The 17,971-nt window shown below is 36.0% G+C and overlaps 1 protein-coding gene across 3 annotated transcripts in view; it reads left to right on the top strand.

The window, feature by feature from the left end:
• The window catches only part of MYH10 (myosin heavy chain 10), a 143,666-nt gene that overhangs the window by 6,311 nt on the left and 119,384 nt on the right, over positions 1–17,971 (top strand). For all 3 annotated transcript variants that reach the window (XM_037494707.2, XM_037494708.2, XM_054689852.1), the window contains 2 exons: positions 98–473; positions 15,156–15,312. In XM_037494707.2, the coding sequence (XP_037350604.1) occupies positions 129–473; positions 15,156–15,312 (502 nt within the window). In that variant the 5' untranslated portion in view covers positions 98–128. Of the gene's footprint in view, positions 1–97; positions 474–15,155; positions 15,313–17,971 lie in introns of those variants that run through there.

The raw sequence follows: 17,971 nt of genomic DNA, 5'->3' as shown, positions 1-17,971 counted from the left end.
AAACCAGGGAGGCCCCTACTTCAAAGTTTCTTAAGAAACAAAATTGTGAATCATTTAATATTTTTAAATATCTGATTTTGTACTCTTCTATTCTTAGAGGCAATTGCTCTTGGATCCTTCTGTTTACAATGGCACAGAGAACTGGACTTGAAGATCCAGAGAGGTACCTCTTTGTGGACAGGGCTGTCATCTACAACCCTGCCACTCAGGCTGATTGGACGGCTAAGAAGCTAGTGTGGATTCCATCAGAACGCCATGGTTTTGAGGCAGCTAGTATCAAAGAAGAGAGAGGAGATGAAGTTATGGTGGAGTTGGCAGAGAATGGAAAGAAAGCAATGGTCAACAAAGATGATATTCAGAAGATGAACCCACCTAAGTTTTCCAAGGTGGAGGATATGGCAGAATTGACGTGCTTGAATGAAGCTTCTGTTTTACATAATCTGAAGGATCGTTATTATTCAGGACTTATCTATGTAAGTATCTCTACATTATCATGTGAAATGGTGACTGGGAATTAATGTAAGTTTACACACTGTCAAAATCAAATATGCATGGAATACTTACACTCTCTGTTTAATATTACCATTTCTATTATCTCTTACCCAAGTCTTGCTTTGTTTTAAATCTTAACACATCATTTTAAATAATTCAGTCTACAATTAAATTGATATTAAAATGGTATTTGAAGACTTTTGTAGTGGTGCTCTGGTGCATAAGATGGAGGAAGTTCAAGGAAAATAATACAATAATAAGAGTCCCATTAGGAGTAGGATACAGATGGCAAATTGTTTGGAAATCCAGTGTATCTGCAGTAGTGGAGAGCCTGCAACCTGTGAGGTTTCATTGAAAAGTAAGAACACAATCACTGAGTACAGGGAAGTGGGAAAGGTAAATACTGAGATTTTTTAAGAGGAAACAATTCAGGGTGAGATTGAAGCTGGGGTTGTCTTGTGGTTAGCAGTTGATACATATGTTGGCGTCCTTGACAGTGCTGCTGACCATATAGACGTTGTGAGAATAGTAAAGGATAAAATAGAGAGGAAAATGCAAGCCAGATACTGAAGACTCTAGAATGACACACTAAGTTGAAGGAATGGTAATGATTTAAAGACGGCTGTATGGATAGAATGTAAAGTTAGAATGAAGAGAAGTAGCAAGAAAAGTTGACATTGTAATGATCTGAATTTGGGAAAGACTGGTTAAATTTTGTCTAAGGGGTGCACTACTGAAGCTGATGTATAATTTTTTTTAAAGATTTATTTATTTATACAAGATCTGGGGTACAGGCCAGATGCGTGGGAGGGTGAGCGGATTCACCAGAGACAGAGCGGGGAACAGAACAGAAATACACTGCTGAGGGGAGCAGTGGGCGTGACAGGAGAGGTCTGCCACAACATGTGGGACCCTCACCCGCAGGCCGGGATCGAACTGGTGCTGCAGAGGCTGCGGACAGCTTCACAGGGCTGCGCTCAACCACCTGCGCCACCAGGGGAGGCCCTGATGTATAATTTAAAACTTCGGCAAATCAGAACTAGTTTTCCCACAGAAATTAGTTTTCTTATCAAATACCTGCTGAATACCCAGTGTGTTCTAGGTGCTGAAGAGAGGTGTTGGACAGGGCAGGTGTCTGCCTTTACAATCCATCCTATAAGGAAATGAAACAAGGCTAAGGGATAGATAGAGTTGATGGAAAAACTTTCCAAAGTGCATCAGGTTAGGGCTCTTTGAGAAGATAGCTTTTTTGCTGAATCTGATTGATAGGAGGGACCTGGCCATGGGAAAATCCAAGAAAGGAATAATCATTCATGACCTCTGACAGAGTAGTTTCCATAAAACCAGGTCTCTCATTTTCTTGTCTCTGTGGAGTAGAATGTGAATAAGAGTATGTAGCGCTGGGGAGGTGGTTTGAGGAGAATGGAAAAGAGGAGAAGCCAAGGATAAGAAAGCAGTTGAAGAGCCACATTGAATATCCTGCTGAGAGTAAATAATAGAATACTTAAGACAGCACATTTTTGTCTGGCTGGGTGGTTTTGCCAGATTGTGGGCTAGCCCCCTCGGACTGGGAAGGATGTAGAATCTGTTTACTGGTATATCTCCTGTCCTAGTATAGCTCCTGTCTCTTCATGAAACAAGTTGAAGTGGTCTGAAGAGAGGGTAATGGAAGCAAAGGAGAAAATTAGAAAATAGGAGTTTGTGGTCAGGTGGTAATGTTGACATCTAAGATTTGAGAGGTGAATCAATTTTTGGATGAGGCCTGGTGCAGAGAATTGTGAAAGGCTGGAAATGTGATGTCAGAACCAAAAGCATGGAGAATTTGAATGAGAGGGAAGCCAGGCTCTTTTTCTGCCAGCGACTTCCCCCTTATTCCCACGCTGCTCCTTATAAATTGTTGCAAGTACGAGAAAGAGGGTAATAGAAAGGGAAAGACATGGTGTGTAATGGAAAGGGAAGAAAGAGAAGATAGTGTATTTTCATTTGTGACTATCTTACTGGGTTGGGTTCTTTTTGTTTTGTTTGTTTGTTTGTTTGTTTGTTTTAAAGATTTATTTATTTATTTATACAAGCACTGGGTACAGTCAGAGGCGGGAGGGTGAGAGAACTCACCAAAGACAGAGTGGAGAGTAGAACAGGCAGAGTGACAAAAGTACACTGCTGAGGGGAGCAGCGGGCGGCAGGAGACAGACATCTGTGCGCCATGTGGGACCCTCGCCAGCGGCCGGGGATCAAACTAGCGCTGCAGAGGCTGCAGGCAGCTCCGCAGCCCAGCGCTCAACCGCTGTGCCACCAGGGAGGCCCCTGTTTGTTTGTTTTTTGGTTTTGTTTTTTTCCAATTCATCTGAGGGACAACCTGAGTGAATTTTTGAGTTTTTTCTTCAAACCATGGCCTCCTTGGTCTTCATAGAAGGGGAATCTGTATTATTCTCAAAGTATTAAGGTCACAGCAAAATTGAGGGCTTGGGAGGATCATATCTTCATTAGTGGGATAGAAAAAGGGGTTCCTGCCTAAGGGTTCAAGTTGGAGCACTTGACTCTAAATAAATCCATTTAAGAGAATGGGGCTGCAGACACAATAAATGTGTACTGGGCTTTGTAATTAGGTGCAGTGATGCAGAAGTTGTAATAACTCCAGTAGGGGTTTTTGGAACATATTTTTATTAATAAAATATATTTCCATTTAAATTAGCTAGGCTACTAATAGGTCTGGTTATTTCTTTATATTTTCTTTGGATTTAATCTTCCCAGCATCCAACTTCTCATCCTCTTTCCTAATAAAACCATATAAAATCGCAAATGTCCATAAATGTTTTAGCTGTTTTACATGTTTTGCTATGTAGTATTTTTATTACTGAGTTCTAAATATTTTCTGATTCTTAGCATGGTTTCTTTAAACTATAAGCCATTTAAAAGTATGTTTTTAAAATTTCTAAATGTTAGTTTTAAAGTTACCCTTTTATTAATTTTAAAACAATTGTAGTCAAAGAATATAGTCAGTAATATCATTCCTCATTTTATTTTGTACATTGTCAGTTTTTGTGATTGTTCCATGTGTATTTGTAAAGAACATACATTCATTCAGTCATTGTTAGGTATACGGCGTTATAGAGGTGGACATTAGACTAAGATTTTTAATGGTGTTTAAATCTTCTATAGCATTACTCATTTTTGCTTAGTCTATCAGTTATTGAGAAGTATCTTAATATCCATCATGTTTTTTACCAACTAAGTAGGCATCCATAGAAAGGACAGTTGAGTTTTGCCTATTTATGAATTTTTATGTGAATGAATCTTATATACAGTCTTTTGTGTCTGATCTTTTGCTCAGCACTACATTTTTAAGATTGATCAAATTGCTTTGTGTTGGTGTAATTTAGTAGTTCTAAGACCCCTAGAGTTTCCCTAAAACCCTTTCAGGGCATCTACGAAATCAGACTATTTCATGATTATACAGTGATGTTATATGCTCTTTTCGCTGTTGATATTGTTATTGATGGTGCAAAAGTAGTGGTGGGGAAGATGGCTGAAACCTTAGCATGAATACAGGTAGGGACTGCAAATTATACATTAGTAGTCATTTCAACTCAGTTTCATCAAGAAAACCCTTGATAAAGCTGGAAGAATGTTGATTTTATTAAATCTCAACCCTGAGTATGTATTTTTATTTACTATTCTGCGTGATGAAATGGTAAGTACGCATAAATCGTCTGCTGCGTCTTGAACTATAATAGTTGCCTTGTGGAAAGCATGCAATTATAGATCACCATTTGTATTTGATAGAATTACTATAGATAAACAACTCTGGTTGTTTACACTGGAGTGTTTGGCAGAAATTTCCTTGAGAATGAACAAATGAGTCTATAACTTCAAATGAAACATCTGACCACATTTGTTGCCAGTGATAAAATTTTGAGTTTTCACATGAAAATTAGAATTTTGGGAAACTTATATGCTACCACCATGAATTTGATAGCTTGTCATTACTTAAAAACCTTTCTGCTGAGATAGATGGTGATAATAAATGTGACATTTTTTCTAATGTCCAATAGTAAAATGTCACCATTTGGAAGACTTGTATAATTCAGTGAACTAATGTTTTCCAAATTATGTGCACATGATGTTTATAAAAATCAGGCATGGGTGAAAGTTTCATTCAACTGTGAACAGTGATGAATATAGTAGTGTATGAAAAGTTCATTAATAGGGTTTTGGACACTTTGTTACATTCAATTTTAAAGAAATTATTACTTGTTGAGTTTTGGTGTAGTACAAAGAGGAGTCTCTACAGTACTTCAAAAGACTTAACTACCCTCCCTTTCCCAACAAAATAGCTGTGCTTATTATCTTCATGTTTCAACCAAAACAACATCACGACAGATTGAATGCAAAATAGGTATGAAAATTGAACTGTTTTCTTTTAAGCCATAGGATAGAAATATAAAAAAGTACTTACTCTTTTCATTTGTTTTGGAAAATTGTAAGAAATGTTATACTAACATGTAATTGTTATTTTAAAATGAATAATTGCACATTTAAGCTCAGTTTATATGTGCATATATATAATTTTTATATATACATATATAAAACAAAAGGTCTTTAATAATTTCTAAGTGTGAAAGTGTCCTGAAATAAAAAAGTTTGAATATGTTATTCATTTTTGTTGGAATGTAATGTTTCATTGTGAGATTTTGAACCAATATGTTTATCTACCCAACTGTTTCTAGATAGTAGTTTTTTTCCAATTTGGGACCGTGATGTACATTGCTTCAGTGAACAGCCTTAGACATGTACCTGGTAGACATAAAAATGCCTTTCTAAAAGGGTATAATGAGGAGTAGAAATCCTGAGTGATAGGATATGCCTATGTTAACTTATATCTTCAACTTTTCTGGATAATGCCTGTTTAGTCGGAATCTAGCAGGAAACAGGAGACCCTCAAACTGGGTATTTTGAGTTTGAAAGGGGGATGATTTTTCAAACAAGTGAGTAGAGTTTAGGAAAAATCAGTAACAACAAAAAATGCAGAATCAGGCAGTGTCATGACACTAGGGTGGTCTAAAACCCTTGATACATCTTGATCTTTAAAGGAACAACAGAAAAGCAATTATCCCAGCTGTGGGGGAGGGTAGCTGTGTGGCAAAGACTTAGGGGTTTGCTTACAACCCATGACAGTTGACAGGGAGGAGTTTTCAGTATTTTTGTACAGTATTTTATCTTTTAGCTCATCGTTATATACCCTTTCATTTAGTTCTTAATTTTTCTCAGTGTTTTATGATTTTCCTTGTAGAGGCTGTGTACATCTTTTGTTAGTTTATTTGAAGGGATTTTATTATTTTTGTATGCTATTTGAATGGCTTTAAATATTTTCTCATCACCATTTTGTAGACATACGCTATGTTTTTTTACAATTAGTTTTGTATATTGATTTTATATCAGTGACTTACTAAGTCTATCGATTATAGTAGTTTAGCTGAAGATTTCTTTTGCATTTTCTATGAACATTGTGAATAATGACGTTTTAGTTTTTCTTTGCCAGTTCTTATACATTTCTTTACTAGCTGTATTTCAGTCTAGGACCTTCAGTTAATGTTTGTTGAATAGAAATGGTGATTGGAGGCATCTTTGTATCACTTCTGATCTCAGATGGAACACTTTAGCATTTCACCATTAGAAATGATATTTGCGGGCCTCCCCCGTGGCGCAGCGGTTGAGCGCTGGGTTGCGAAGCTGGCCGCGGTCTCTGCGGCGCCGGTTCGATCCCCGGCTGCTCCCCGGCCACCGGAGGAGGGTCCCACATGGCGCGTGGACCTCTCCTGCCGCCCGCTGCTCCCCTCAGCAGTGTACTTCGGTCCTTCTGCCTGCTCTGCTCCCTGCTCTGGCTCTGGTGAATTCTCTCACCCTCCCATGCTTCTGACTGTACCCAGTGCATGTATAAACAAAAAAACAAAACAAACAAATAAATAAATAATAATAAAAAAGGAAATGATATTTGCTATAGTTTGAATTTTGAATATTTTTGTCAGATTAAGGGATGGCCTTCTGTTTTTGTTTTTATCCGAAGTAGATATCGGTAGATTCCTAGATTCTGCTTGTGAACATTTTTGTTTAGGATTTTTACATCTGTAGTCAGAAATGAGATCAACTTAAAACTTTTCCTTTCTTAAAATGTCCTTATCATATTTTGCTATCAGGATTTTGCTGGTCTTTATTTCATCTTTGTGTGTTCTCTGGAAGAATTTAGATAGGATTGATGTCATTTCTTTTAAAAACTACAATATGATTTTCTTTGGGAAAGTTTTTCCTTTAATAGATATAGAACTTTTCAAAGTTTTATTTTCTTCTGTTTTGATAATTGTGGCTTTCTAGGAATTTGCCTATTTCACCTAAATTTTTCATAAAAGTTGTTGATAATACCCTCTTATTTTCTATAGGGTTTTAGTGATGTTCTTTTACTTCTGATGCTAATAATCACTACTACTTTTAAAAAGTCAACAGAGTTTTAACAATTTTATTAATCTTTTCAAAGAATAGACTTTTGACTTTGTTAATCCTCTTTTTTTCTATCTACTCATCTAATTACCTATTTGTCTGTATTTCACCCATTTGTTTTGTTTCTCTTTTCTCCTAGAGGATTTAATTTGTCCTCTAATAGTCTTTTTTTTTTAAAGAACATATTTGGTATTTCAATTTTATACAAATTTAAATATTTAAGATAAAAATAAAAGGAAAATATAGACAAAATATACCAAACCTTAAGTAAGCAGAGAACATTTTGTAAATTGTTATAGGGAAAACTGAAATTTTCAATATGAATCAATTAATTAACAATTTTGACATGCCTATTCAGTATCATTGCATAACTCATATATATGCCATGGAGGAATGTCAAGATGTTGGAAAAAATAGAACTCTTGAGTATTTAAAAAATTTTTTTTTTTGTTTTTGCATAGAAGAACTGGGGTGTAGGCCACAGGTGTGGGAAGTGAGAAGATTCACCAGAGACAGAGTGGGGAGCAGACCAAGCAGATTTACTAAAATAAACTGTGAGAGAGGAGAGGTCTGCTGTGCCATATGTGGGTTAGCTCCTTACAGGGATCAAACTTAGGCGGATCCTGGTGATAGCCCTGAGACTTAACCACTAGACCACTAGGGAGGCCCAGAACTCTTGAGTATTTAAGAAGGTATTGTGACCTTGATTAAATAAATCCTTGATTCAGAAGGCACTTTGTAACTTTCTGTCTTCACAGCCAAAGTCATGATCATCATCACTGTAAATTTATTTGTACCATGTACAAAAAATAATTTCTAGTATTATACAAAAAAACCTTATTTTTAGGCATTTTCTTTCTGTTCATTTAAAAATAAATGAACATCAGTACAAATATTTTGTTTATTTTAATGAAACTGGTACAATGTCCATTTAAACTCATAGGCAAAGTACAAATAAAAAAAAGCACTGTTCTGTTGAACATATTTTTACACGCATAACTGGTAATGAAAATTAAAACTTTTCTGGGACAAAATCGAGATAATTCTAAAATGTTTTCTCTTCAGTAAGCCATGTTTGTCATTACTTTCACCATAGCTGTCTTTTTTTTTACTGTCTGTGGCAGTATGAACTTTATGTTTCTTGAGATGTCATTTTCACTTTGAAGTGAACTTTGCTGCTATCCTATCCAATAACTTTGAGTTTAATGTATTCTGCTTTCTTTTTATTCCTCAATACCTTAACCGAAGGTTTGGCTTTCTGCTTAGATATAGTGCTCTTGCCTTAACCCGAGGACTCTGCACAGCAGTGGCCTCAAGGAGTTAGAATCTCTCTCCAGGGTTTAGATCCACCTCTCTTATTCACAGACTTGTCCTCTAATTCTTGAGCTGTATAAAGTGAACAATGAACTTTTCCAGTTATCTTCTAATATGTGTTTTAAAGGCTCTTAAATTTCAGTCTAAGAAAATACACTTTCGCTGTCTTCTACAAGTTTTAATTTGTTGTGTTTAATTATCATTCTGTTGAAAATAACCAGGAAGTCTGTGTTTTGACACAAAGGGTTTTTAGAAGTAAGTTGCTTAATTCCCAAACAGAAGGGGACTTCCAAGTTGATTTTTGTTATTTCTGACATAAGCCCTCTTTGGTCAAGCTTACCCTGAATGACTCAGTCCTTTGAAGTTTTGTTAGACTGTGTTATAGTCCATCTTCTGGTCAGTTTGGGTAAGAGGTCATTATGTGCTTTAAAAATGCATATATGGTGCGGTTCTTGGATGCAGTGTCCTAATTATTCAGTTTTTTATGTCCTTATGGTTTTTTATTTATCTGCTTGTTCTGTAAGTTACTGTTAAAATCGTTTTAGTTTTTATCATTTTTTGCTGTATACTTGTTGAAGCTATGTCATCATGTGGATACAAATTAGAGTTTGTGTATCTTTCTAATGAGTCATCATGAGATTGTCTTTGTTTTTAGTAATGTCTCTTCCAAAGTTTACTTTGCCTGATATTAGTATTAGCTTTCTTTTTTTTTTTTTTTTTTTGCTTAAAAAAAATAAAGTGCATAGTTCATTGTCTTCTAGGCTTTTAATCTCAGCTTTTCTGAGTCTTGGTACTTAAGGTTTGTCTCTCATAAACAACCTATAATTGTTATTTTTGTCCTGTCTGACAACATTAATATTTTTAGTTTATATACATACGATGTTGTGACTGAAATTTTTCAGTTTAAGTCAGCTGTTTGAATCATTACTCTTTCTTTGTCTTACCTGTTCTATGCTTATTTTCCTCCTTCCTTTATGCTTCCTTTTATTATTTGTCTTTTAAAATAATAGTTTAACTTGTTAGTTTATCTAATCTAACATGCATCCTTGACCTTTTGAACACTGATATAAACTGGAACTCTTGTCCTTTTTGGATAATGAAAGGCCCTCAGAACACTTGAACTCCATTTATTTCTCTCTCCCAAATTTAAGTAAGTCTTGCTGCTATTGTTTATGTATATTTACATGTATTTATAGCTCTACATTTAAAAACCCACAAGATATCTACTCACTTTTTAATGTAGTCGGTATCTTTTAGTTTTATCCATTTGCTTCCTGTTGTTTTTCATTTTTTTCTACACCTCTTAACTTCCATCTTTCTTTTAGAGAGGATCTCTCTTTGACAGTGTTTTTATTTCTCTTTCATTTTGAAATTTCCACCCATTGGACTTAGAATTCAAAACTGACAATTATTTTCTTTCAGTCCCATGAAGATACCATTGCAATGTGTTCTGTCCTGTCTTCCATCTTTTTTTGTTGAGAGTTGAGCTTATAGCTTTATTGTTGTTCCTTTGGCAGTGGTCTATGTTTTCTTCCTAGTGGCTATTTCTAAAATCTTTGTCTTTGGTTTTAGTTTAACTCTGATGTGCTAAAGTAAGATTTTCTTTTATATATTCTGCTCGGAGTTTATAGAGTCTTTGAATCTATGGCTTGATGATGCCATAGATGTTTGTGTTTTTTGAAAATCCATGGCCATTATCACTTCACATATTGCTTCTACTCATTCTCTTTTTTCCTTCTTACACTCAAATGCTTCATATATCAGACCTTTTCACCATATCCCTTCCATATTTTCATCTGTTCTTCTCCTATACTTCAGTCTGGATATTTGCTCCTAATTGAAATATCAAGGAACTAAGTCTTAATTCAGCTGTATCTAACTTGTCATTAAACACATCCATTGAATTCTTAATTTCAGATACTGTTTTTCAGTTTTAGAATTTTCATTTGCCTTTTCTTTTAATAGCTTTCAGTTCTCTGCCAGAATCTCCAACCATGTCTTTTAAGTTCTTGAACATATTATTACCCAAGATGATAGATAATAAAGTCAACAAAAATAGGGTCCCAGGAAATCCAGATATTACCTTGAATTTTAGTAACAACTTTTTGTCATATATTACCAGTTATTGTACATAACACATTGTGAGGTAATTTGAGGGTCTGGATGACATTAAACTCTTTCTAGAGTTTTGATTTGGGCAGGCATTTAGGCTAAGGAGAACCAGCATATTATAGGTCTGTTAGTGATTGACATCCTTCCCAAGTTGTCTTCTTGCTGTTTGAGGGCTGATCTATTTCTGGTAAAGTCTTAACAATTAGAGTGCAGCCATTGGGTCCTAACTGATCGCCTGGGTGTTTACCCTGCTCTTAGGTGGGTTGGAAATTTTAAGTTTTGTTCTCTTAGTCTTGCATGCTGTAAGCTTGGCTCAGCTTCTTGCTTGCTCAGCAAAAGATTTTGGAACTTGTAACTATAATCTGCCTAAAAATCTGTGTCATCAAATATTCCATCACTTTTCAGACTTTCCTTATTGCTCATTAATATTTATTATAGTTGGTCTATTCAGTTCCAGATTCAGACAAAGGCAATATATTGTAATGGATTGCTATGTCTCTTCTTATATGTTTCCCCTCCTTTTTTAAAACTTGAAGAAACAAAGTCATTTGTTCTTTGGTTTTTCATATTCTAGACTTTGTTGTTTGCATTCCTTTGGTGCTTCTGGGTCTTTGGATCTAGAGGCTTGATCAGATTGGGAGTCAGGAGGCACATAATGCTAGGTTGTTTCTCACTTTAGGAAGCTGAGATTGATGTTGTCAGTGAGCCCGTAGTCAGGCAGTTTAGGTGTTGCTGGTCCCATTCATGTGTTAAGAGTGTCTTTGTCTGCAAAATGGTGATAAATTAATGCCACACACACAGTCTTCAAGTTTATTTTTGATTATTGTTTTTAAAGACATTTGACCTTTCTTCTTCCAAAGGACCAATAATTATTAATTTTAAGTTTTCTTTGCTTTATCATCTGTCCTATGTATTTTTACTATTTTACCTTTGTTCTATTTTTTGAGCTCACTTATACTACATTCTGTTGCAATTTTAAATCTCTTACCTAATGTTTCTTTCAGCTTATTTGTAGATAATTTCCATTATTAATTTCTGTCTCTGTCTCTGGGTGATTCTCTTTTCCTCATTATATAGGATTTTTATTTTTTTTTAAGTAACACTTGTGAATTTTATATAGGTGCAATATTTACAAATGGTGTGAATTATTCTTTTTTCTCTATCTTCCCTTTTGAGTGGTGGTCTGATTTCTTCTGAGAGCTGTAGGTATGTGATGCTCCCAGTTCAGTCCCTGTTCCTAATAGGAGACTGTTGCATTGGTATCTGCATCTGTCTCCATTTCCTGTTTCTCTTATCCTTTCAGCCTATAAAAAAAATTATGTACATATCCTTGCATTCTTAAACTGAGTAAAGTTAAAGCCTAGTAAAGTTTCTCAATACTACACAGGATATGTGAATGATCACATTCCTGGGTGTATAAAGCAGCATATAGCATATTTGAAAAATGGCAGGTTTTTCAGCACAAATCTTTTCATATGTCTCTCATCCCTCGAGCCATTGCAATTTTTCTCAAGGCTTTAGCACTCCAGGACTGCCAGCTGCTCTCCAGGCATCCTACAGGGCTCACCTACCACAATGAATCCCCTTTTAACATACCACATTCTCAGAATGCTAAAGGGTATTCATTATCTTCTCCCACAAATCAAATTATTTTTCCTGTCCGTCAGTAACTTTGCCAATCTCTAAAGCTTGAAAACCCTGGAGTCATCTTTAATTGCATCTTAAATGGTTTTTCTATATTCAGGGCTTCTGAGTACTAAGGAGTCTCCATCCAGCTTACCCATGACTCATCTCTTCTCCATTTGCATATTGCCTTTTCTTTCTTTTGGGCCCTGTAATTGTGCCAGATTTCCATTTCCTGCTTCTCACCTCTTGCCCCTTCAATCTATTTTCCATATAACTGCCAGACTTACACTTTTTAAAAAATGCTTCTTTCTTTTGATCACTCTTCTCTCCTGAACCTGTAATGTCTGATCACTCAGCGAGGACAGCAACTAAATTGTCCAGTTTGCCTTTCTAGGCTCTTATCTCTCTCTTTCCATGGTACAGCTATTTTCAGCTAGACTGGTCATCTTGCTCCAGTCTTGGGTAAATCTTGCCACCAGGTTTTATGCTCATATTATTTTAATAGGAATTCCTTTATTCCTCTTTTGACTTAATGCTCTTTAAAAATAGCATCAAAGCCATCTAGGTCTGAATCTTGTACCTAGTGTTGTAGGCACATGAGGGCCAGGACTCTAAGTGTCGGGGTTTGTTGCGTGCCCACTCCTAGGTACTATGTGTTCAGCTTCCTCTTTCTGGTTATGTGCTTCTCTCTTTTTAGTCTTTTAGGTTATGTCTTGTTTGTTTAGTGCGTATTTATTGTCTTCATACCCAGGGTGTTTTTTTCTTGAAAGCATACTTTCTGCGTGTATATACAAATACTGAATGAAGTTTAATTTGAACACTAAGATCTCCAGAGAAAGTATTTTAGCAACATATACACTCCTGCCACATGCGTTGGAGAAGACAGAAGTGGTTAAGTATTGCTTCAATTATCCGTTATGCAGGAGCGCAATATTTGAGCGAATTTCTAGGTCATTAGAACTTTGCTTTTTAAGTACTTAAATTTAATATTTCCACCTAAACATTTATTACTGTCCCTCATTGGCAAGCACAGGATACTGATTATTATTTAACCTTGACTTATGATGACTTACTCATTTTTGTGAGATTTACTCACCTTTGTAATTCTTGTCCTCAGAAAAGTCCCTACCAAGTGGTAGATATACACGTGGGAATTATTTGATTAAACATATCATTGTTAGTGATCTGTTACTGTGTCATACATGCTATGCTATTATGTACGATATACATGCTATGTCATACACTTACAAAAGTGAAGTACAGAATGTATAGCCTCATTTTAGTCTATAATCTAACTGTTTATGAAAAAAAAGGTATTATAAAAGTTCATCACGGTATATAGTTATGATTTGTTAGCTTTCCTGTATTTAAGTTAAACGCAATAAAAAAGTAAAATACTAAGAAAGCCTCCTTAGTTTACTCATCCTAAATAAAATCTTTTTGTAGTTTCTTACTGCCTTTTTGTCATATGGGTGCCTGAAAGAGCCTGGACTAGTTAGCAGAGGAGACTTAGTTGGAAGAAAGTGCCAAGATAATGGTGTGGGAAACCCAAGAGTTAGCCAGATTTCTCAGAGGTGTGTGCTGTATGCATGAGAAAGCTCACAGTCTGAAGACTCAAGTGGTCAGCAAGGGAGGGGCAAGTAATTACTCAGCCTCTGGCAAACAGGGGCAGATGTCCATCTCCTCAGTTCAGAAGTAAGGAAGATAATCGGTGAGCTTAGGGCAGGAGCCTGCCTTTTGTCGTCTTCTGTATCTCTAATCTAGGCAGGAAGTACACCCTGCAAGGTAACTGAGCCTACAATTGTGAGTTAGGATATAAGGAGAACAACTAGAGAGGTGATTCTGATCACTTAATTTGCGCTAGCAGACTTTCATCCTCTTGTGGCATTGGTAACTGCTGTAGTCTCTAGAGTGCCTCCTGGTGGCAATTGCCAAGGTTTTCAACCTTTACGAGCCCAGCAATTGGTTAGAATGCCCTTAGTGTTCCCCGCCCCCCAGAAGCAAGCCATGACCTGAGTACCATCAATCCTTAGCCTTTTTCAGTGTCCTCCTATCTTTAGATATGGTCTGCCCAAATTACCTTACATGAAAGGTTTGCTTCATCCTGAAACTGAGTGCCCTTCCCAAATGCTGTCAGTCCCTCAGAGGACCTGAACATCTGGTAGCAATCCTAACTGTGCTCTTGTTTATCCATAACTCCCAGAGTCAGGGCCTCCCCTGGTGGTGCAGCTGTTGAGCGCTGGGTTGCGAGGCTGCCTGCAGCCTCTGCAGTACTGGTTCAGTCCCCGGCCACCGGCGAGGGTCCCACAAAAAAAAAAAAAAAAAACCACTCCCAGAGTCAGTTTTGTAGATTTTTTTCAGAAACTGTTCTATATGAATTTTAAAAACCCCAAAATTAAAAGTGTTCATAGTCAAGTCTGAGTAATGATAACTGTATTGATCAAGAAAGATTTGTATATTGCAGGCTAGTGACACCTAAGAATTATTTGGTACCCCTAAACGAGCTGTAGTTCATATGGGTTTGAGTTATATTTATAGCTATTTACTGTATTAGAAAATAAAACATTTAAAAATAGCCTATAACAATTTAACAAATTATCTTTGTGAGAATAAAACATTTTCCAAAATAAAATTAGAAGAATAAAAAGATTTACATGTTTGAGAATCTTTTTTGTAAAACTTTTTCAGATAATTGTGCATATTTTTCTTTGTACTCAAATTTGATATTTTCTTAAAGAACAGGTACAATGTGGAATCTGAAACTAAATTAATGAACTTTACATACCTTATGTACTCACAAGATAATGTGTGTGAAAAGGCATATAACATTATTTGAATCTTAGAGTAACCCTATGAAGTCTTAAAGCGTGTATTATTATTTCTATTTTGTAGATAAGGGAGTGGAATCTGGGGAAGGTATCATTTAATAAATAAACATTTGTGAGAGAACCATGTATGGTTTGGATTTGCCCATCATGGGCTAGATTTAATTTTAGGGATAAATTAATTATGCAAATGATGAAGGTCCTCCTGTTCAAATAAATATGTGGTTTCTTTCTTTTGATAGGACTGTATCCGATATATGCATGTTTTAACATGATATTTTATTTTTATTCTAGACTTACTCTGGTCTCTTCTGTGTGGTCATAAATCCTTACAAGAATCTCCCAATTTACTCTGAGAATATCATTGAAATGTACAGAGGGAAGAAGCGTCACGAGATGCCTCCACACATCTATGCTATATCTGAGTCTGCCTATAGATGCATGCTTCAAGGTAACTAGAAATGTTAGATTCCTAAATACTCACACTTTCTTAAATATAATTTAGTGGTTTTTTAATGTCTTGATCTTTTCTACATAGAGCTTTATGCTTTTTTTTAAATTAAGAAAGTATTGTTATAGAAAAATTAAGAATCTTACAATTAGAATGGGTAGTGTGGTCATTTTCCGTAGGAAACTGGTAGGTATGTGTTGCTTCTTAAATACTTTATGTTAACTTTATGTTAAAACTTTATCTTAAAAAGCTTTCATTTGTTGCATACGTTTGATCTTTACCACAAGCCAGATAATCAGAGCTCTGTTGCATTCAGTTTTAAAATCAACCAAGAGTCGGCAGGAGTAATAATAGAAAAGGTGCATGTTTCATTGGGGAAAGAAAGATTATAAAATATTTCTGATTTAAATGCAGGTAAAAGAAGATGATAAAAGATGAGCCAGTTTGGTTGATTTTGATTGGTTTCCTTTGGATTTATAATGAATTATAAATTTGAAGAGTTACTCATTTGAAGTATGGTTTTAGATACAATGGTTTCTGGAATGAAACATTGAATATACATCTAGATTCTAATGAGCCATGAAAAGAAGTGATATTTTGAAAAAGTTTACCAGAACTAAAGAAATACTTGAGTCTTCAGACTAAAAGGGGTACACTAAGTGCCACAGAGGAGTATTGAAAGGAGAGCCTGGGTATTCTTACATAGCTTGGTAGGTAGGGAAAAATTCAGATTATCCCTGGGAAAGGGAGTTCGTTGGCTCAGACTTCTCATTTGCAGAACTGTACATTAGGAAATGAATGCAGGAATGTAACCATGTGAAGAGACCTAAGTCTACCAATAAATAGCCTGTCTCTCCTCACCATATACTCATCTTTTTTTGCTCTTGACAAGAACCTCATCATGACCTTGCACCACAGCTACCTTTCATTCAGCCACATGTCGCAAACCCTGTTACCAGCCTTCTGTTGACCTGTATAGATGCACAGGAAAATTTTGCTATAACTATTGTTATAGCAATATAGGGACTACATGTTCCGCTACCATGAATATTTAAGATCTCAGATACTACCATCTTCTTGGAGCCTTAGAATGAAGTCTTTATCTCCTTGGTCTGTCCTGTTTTTTTCCCCCAGTCATGTTTTCACTTAAGGAAAGCTTTAAGAAATGCTCTTTACATTTTGCCTTTGGTAACTACTGCTCTGGTGATAATGCAAATCTTCCTGTATTCAGTGTCTTTGTTGAATGTTTTCTTGTCCTCTGGGCATTAACTGAAACTTGGCTTTCTCCTGAGTATGGGGTTACACTGGGCCACCACTCAAATCCTATACATTATGATATGGGACCAGTGTCCTGACAGTCAGTGTATCTTCTAGACCATTATTCTTTATTCCTTGAAAAAACTGCATGTCTTCAACTTGCCCTCATCACTTTCAATAACTTTCTTTTGGGTTCCTTTCCTTACTCCTTGATAGACTCAGTCCCTGGCATATCATTTCCTCTCTGCCTCAACTTCTGCTGTATATAGCTTTATATTACTTTCTGATTCTTCATAAACAGTCCAGCTCCTTGATCTCTTAGATTGTTAATCTTTCTCTTTTCACTTAATGCCACCAACTCCTGTGATGACACAGTAGACTTTGCTATCTTCTTAAATTACCTTTTTCCCAAATACTATTTCAGTAATTCTATTGGCGTGTCCCACCATCTTTGTAATGCAATCCATAATTCTACAATATGTTCTTTGGGTAAAGCTGGGTAAAGCTCCAGTCCCTTAGTTCTGCCTTTTTTCTTTATGTGAACAACACCCCCTTAGCTTTCTCCTCATATATTATAGTTTAGATTTTGTGGTGAATTATTCTATAATCTGTCAGTATCCTGACAGATCCTTTTCCCTTTGGTTTTATTTTGTTCTACTTGTTTGGAGAAATTCTCACCTTGGATAAACCAAGATATTTGTCTGTGTTCATGCATTTACTGGGTTGCTGATGCCTCTGGAATCCTGTTTACACAACTAAAGAGATTGACACTATATTGCTGTACTTTTATGACCTCGAGCCTATTTTCTACTGAGAACACTTCTTGGTGTCCATAATGGCTATTTCAAGCCTCTGTACACTTCAGCTCTATGGGTCTCTCTCTCCATTTCTGCTCCCCAGATGATGGCTTTTTTCCTATTCCAGAGAAATTAGAAGCCCCTTGAGGGATACACCCTAAACTTCTTGAACCAGATTTTCAAACCATACTCTCTTGTATCCACTCCTATCAGAAGAGTGGACATATATACCCAATTCCTTCACCTCTGATGTCCATCACTTCTCTTCCTGGAATCCTTAAGAAATCTGTTCTTGTTTGTGGTGCTATCTTCTATCTTTTTACAGGCTCCTAATATTAGAATTAAATATGCTAAATATTTGCCTATTACTTAAAAAAAGAAAGATCTCTTTCATATCTCTCTCTCCTTTCATAGCCATAATTTTGAAACAGAGTCTGAAGTTAGTGAATGGATGTGGTTGGTGGTAGGAACTTGTGGAATTGCTTCTTTTCTCAGGGAAATACCAAGCACATTTTAACTGAGAGTGATGAAGAAGGAGAAAGAAAAATGTAAACCACAATTATGGAGGTGGCTTTGTAACATACCTCTCAGAATTTGACATAAGT

This window comes from Talpa occidentalis, unplaced genomic scaffold, assembly GCF_014898055.3.
Source record: "Talpa occidentalis isolate TD23 unplaced genomic scaffold, MPIMG_talOcc4v2.1 talOcc4.7, whole genome shotgun sequence".
In the NCBI taxonomy this organism is placed as follows: Eukaryota; Metazoa; Chordata; class Mammalia; order Eulipotyphla; family Talpidae; genus Talpa; species Talpa occidentalis.
Note: the sequence above shows the minus strand (reverse complement) of the source record. Positions and strands in the feature narration are given on the sequence as shown.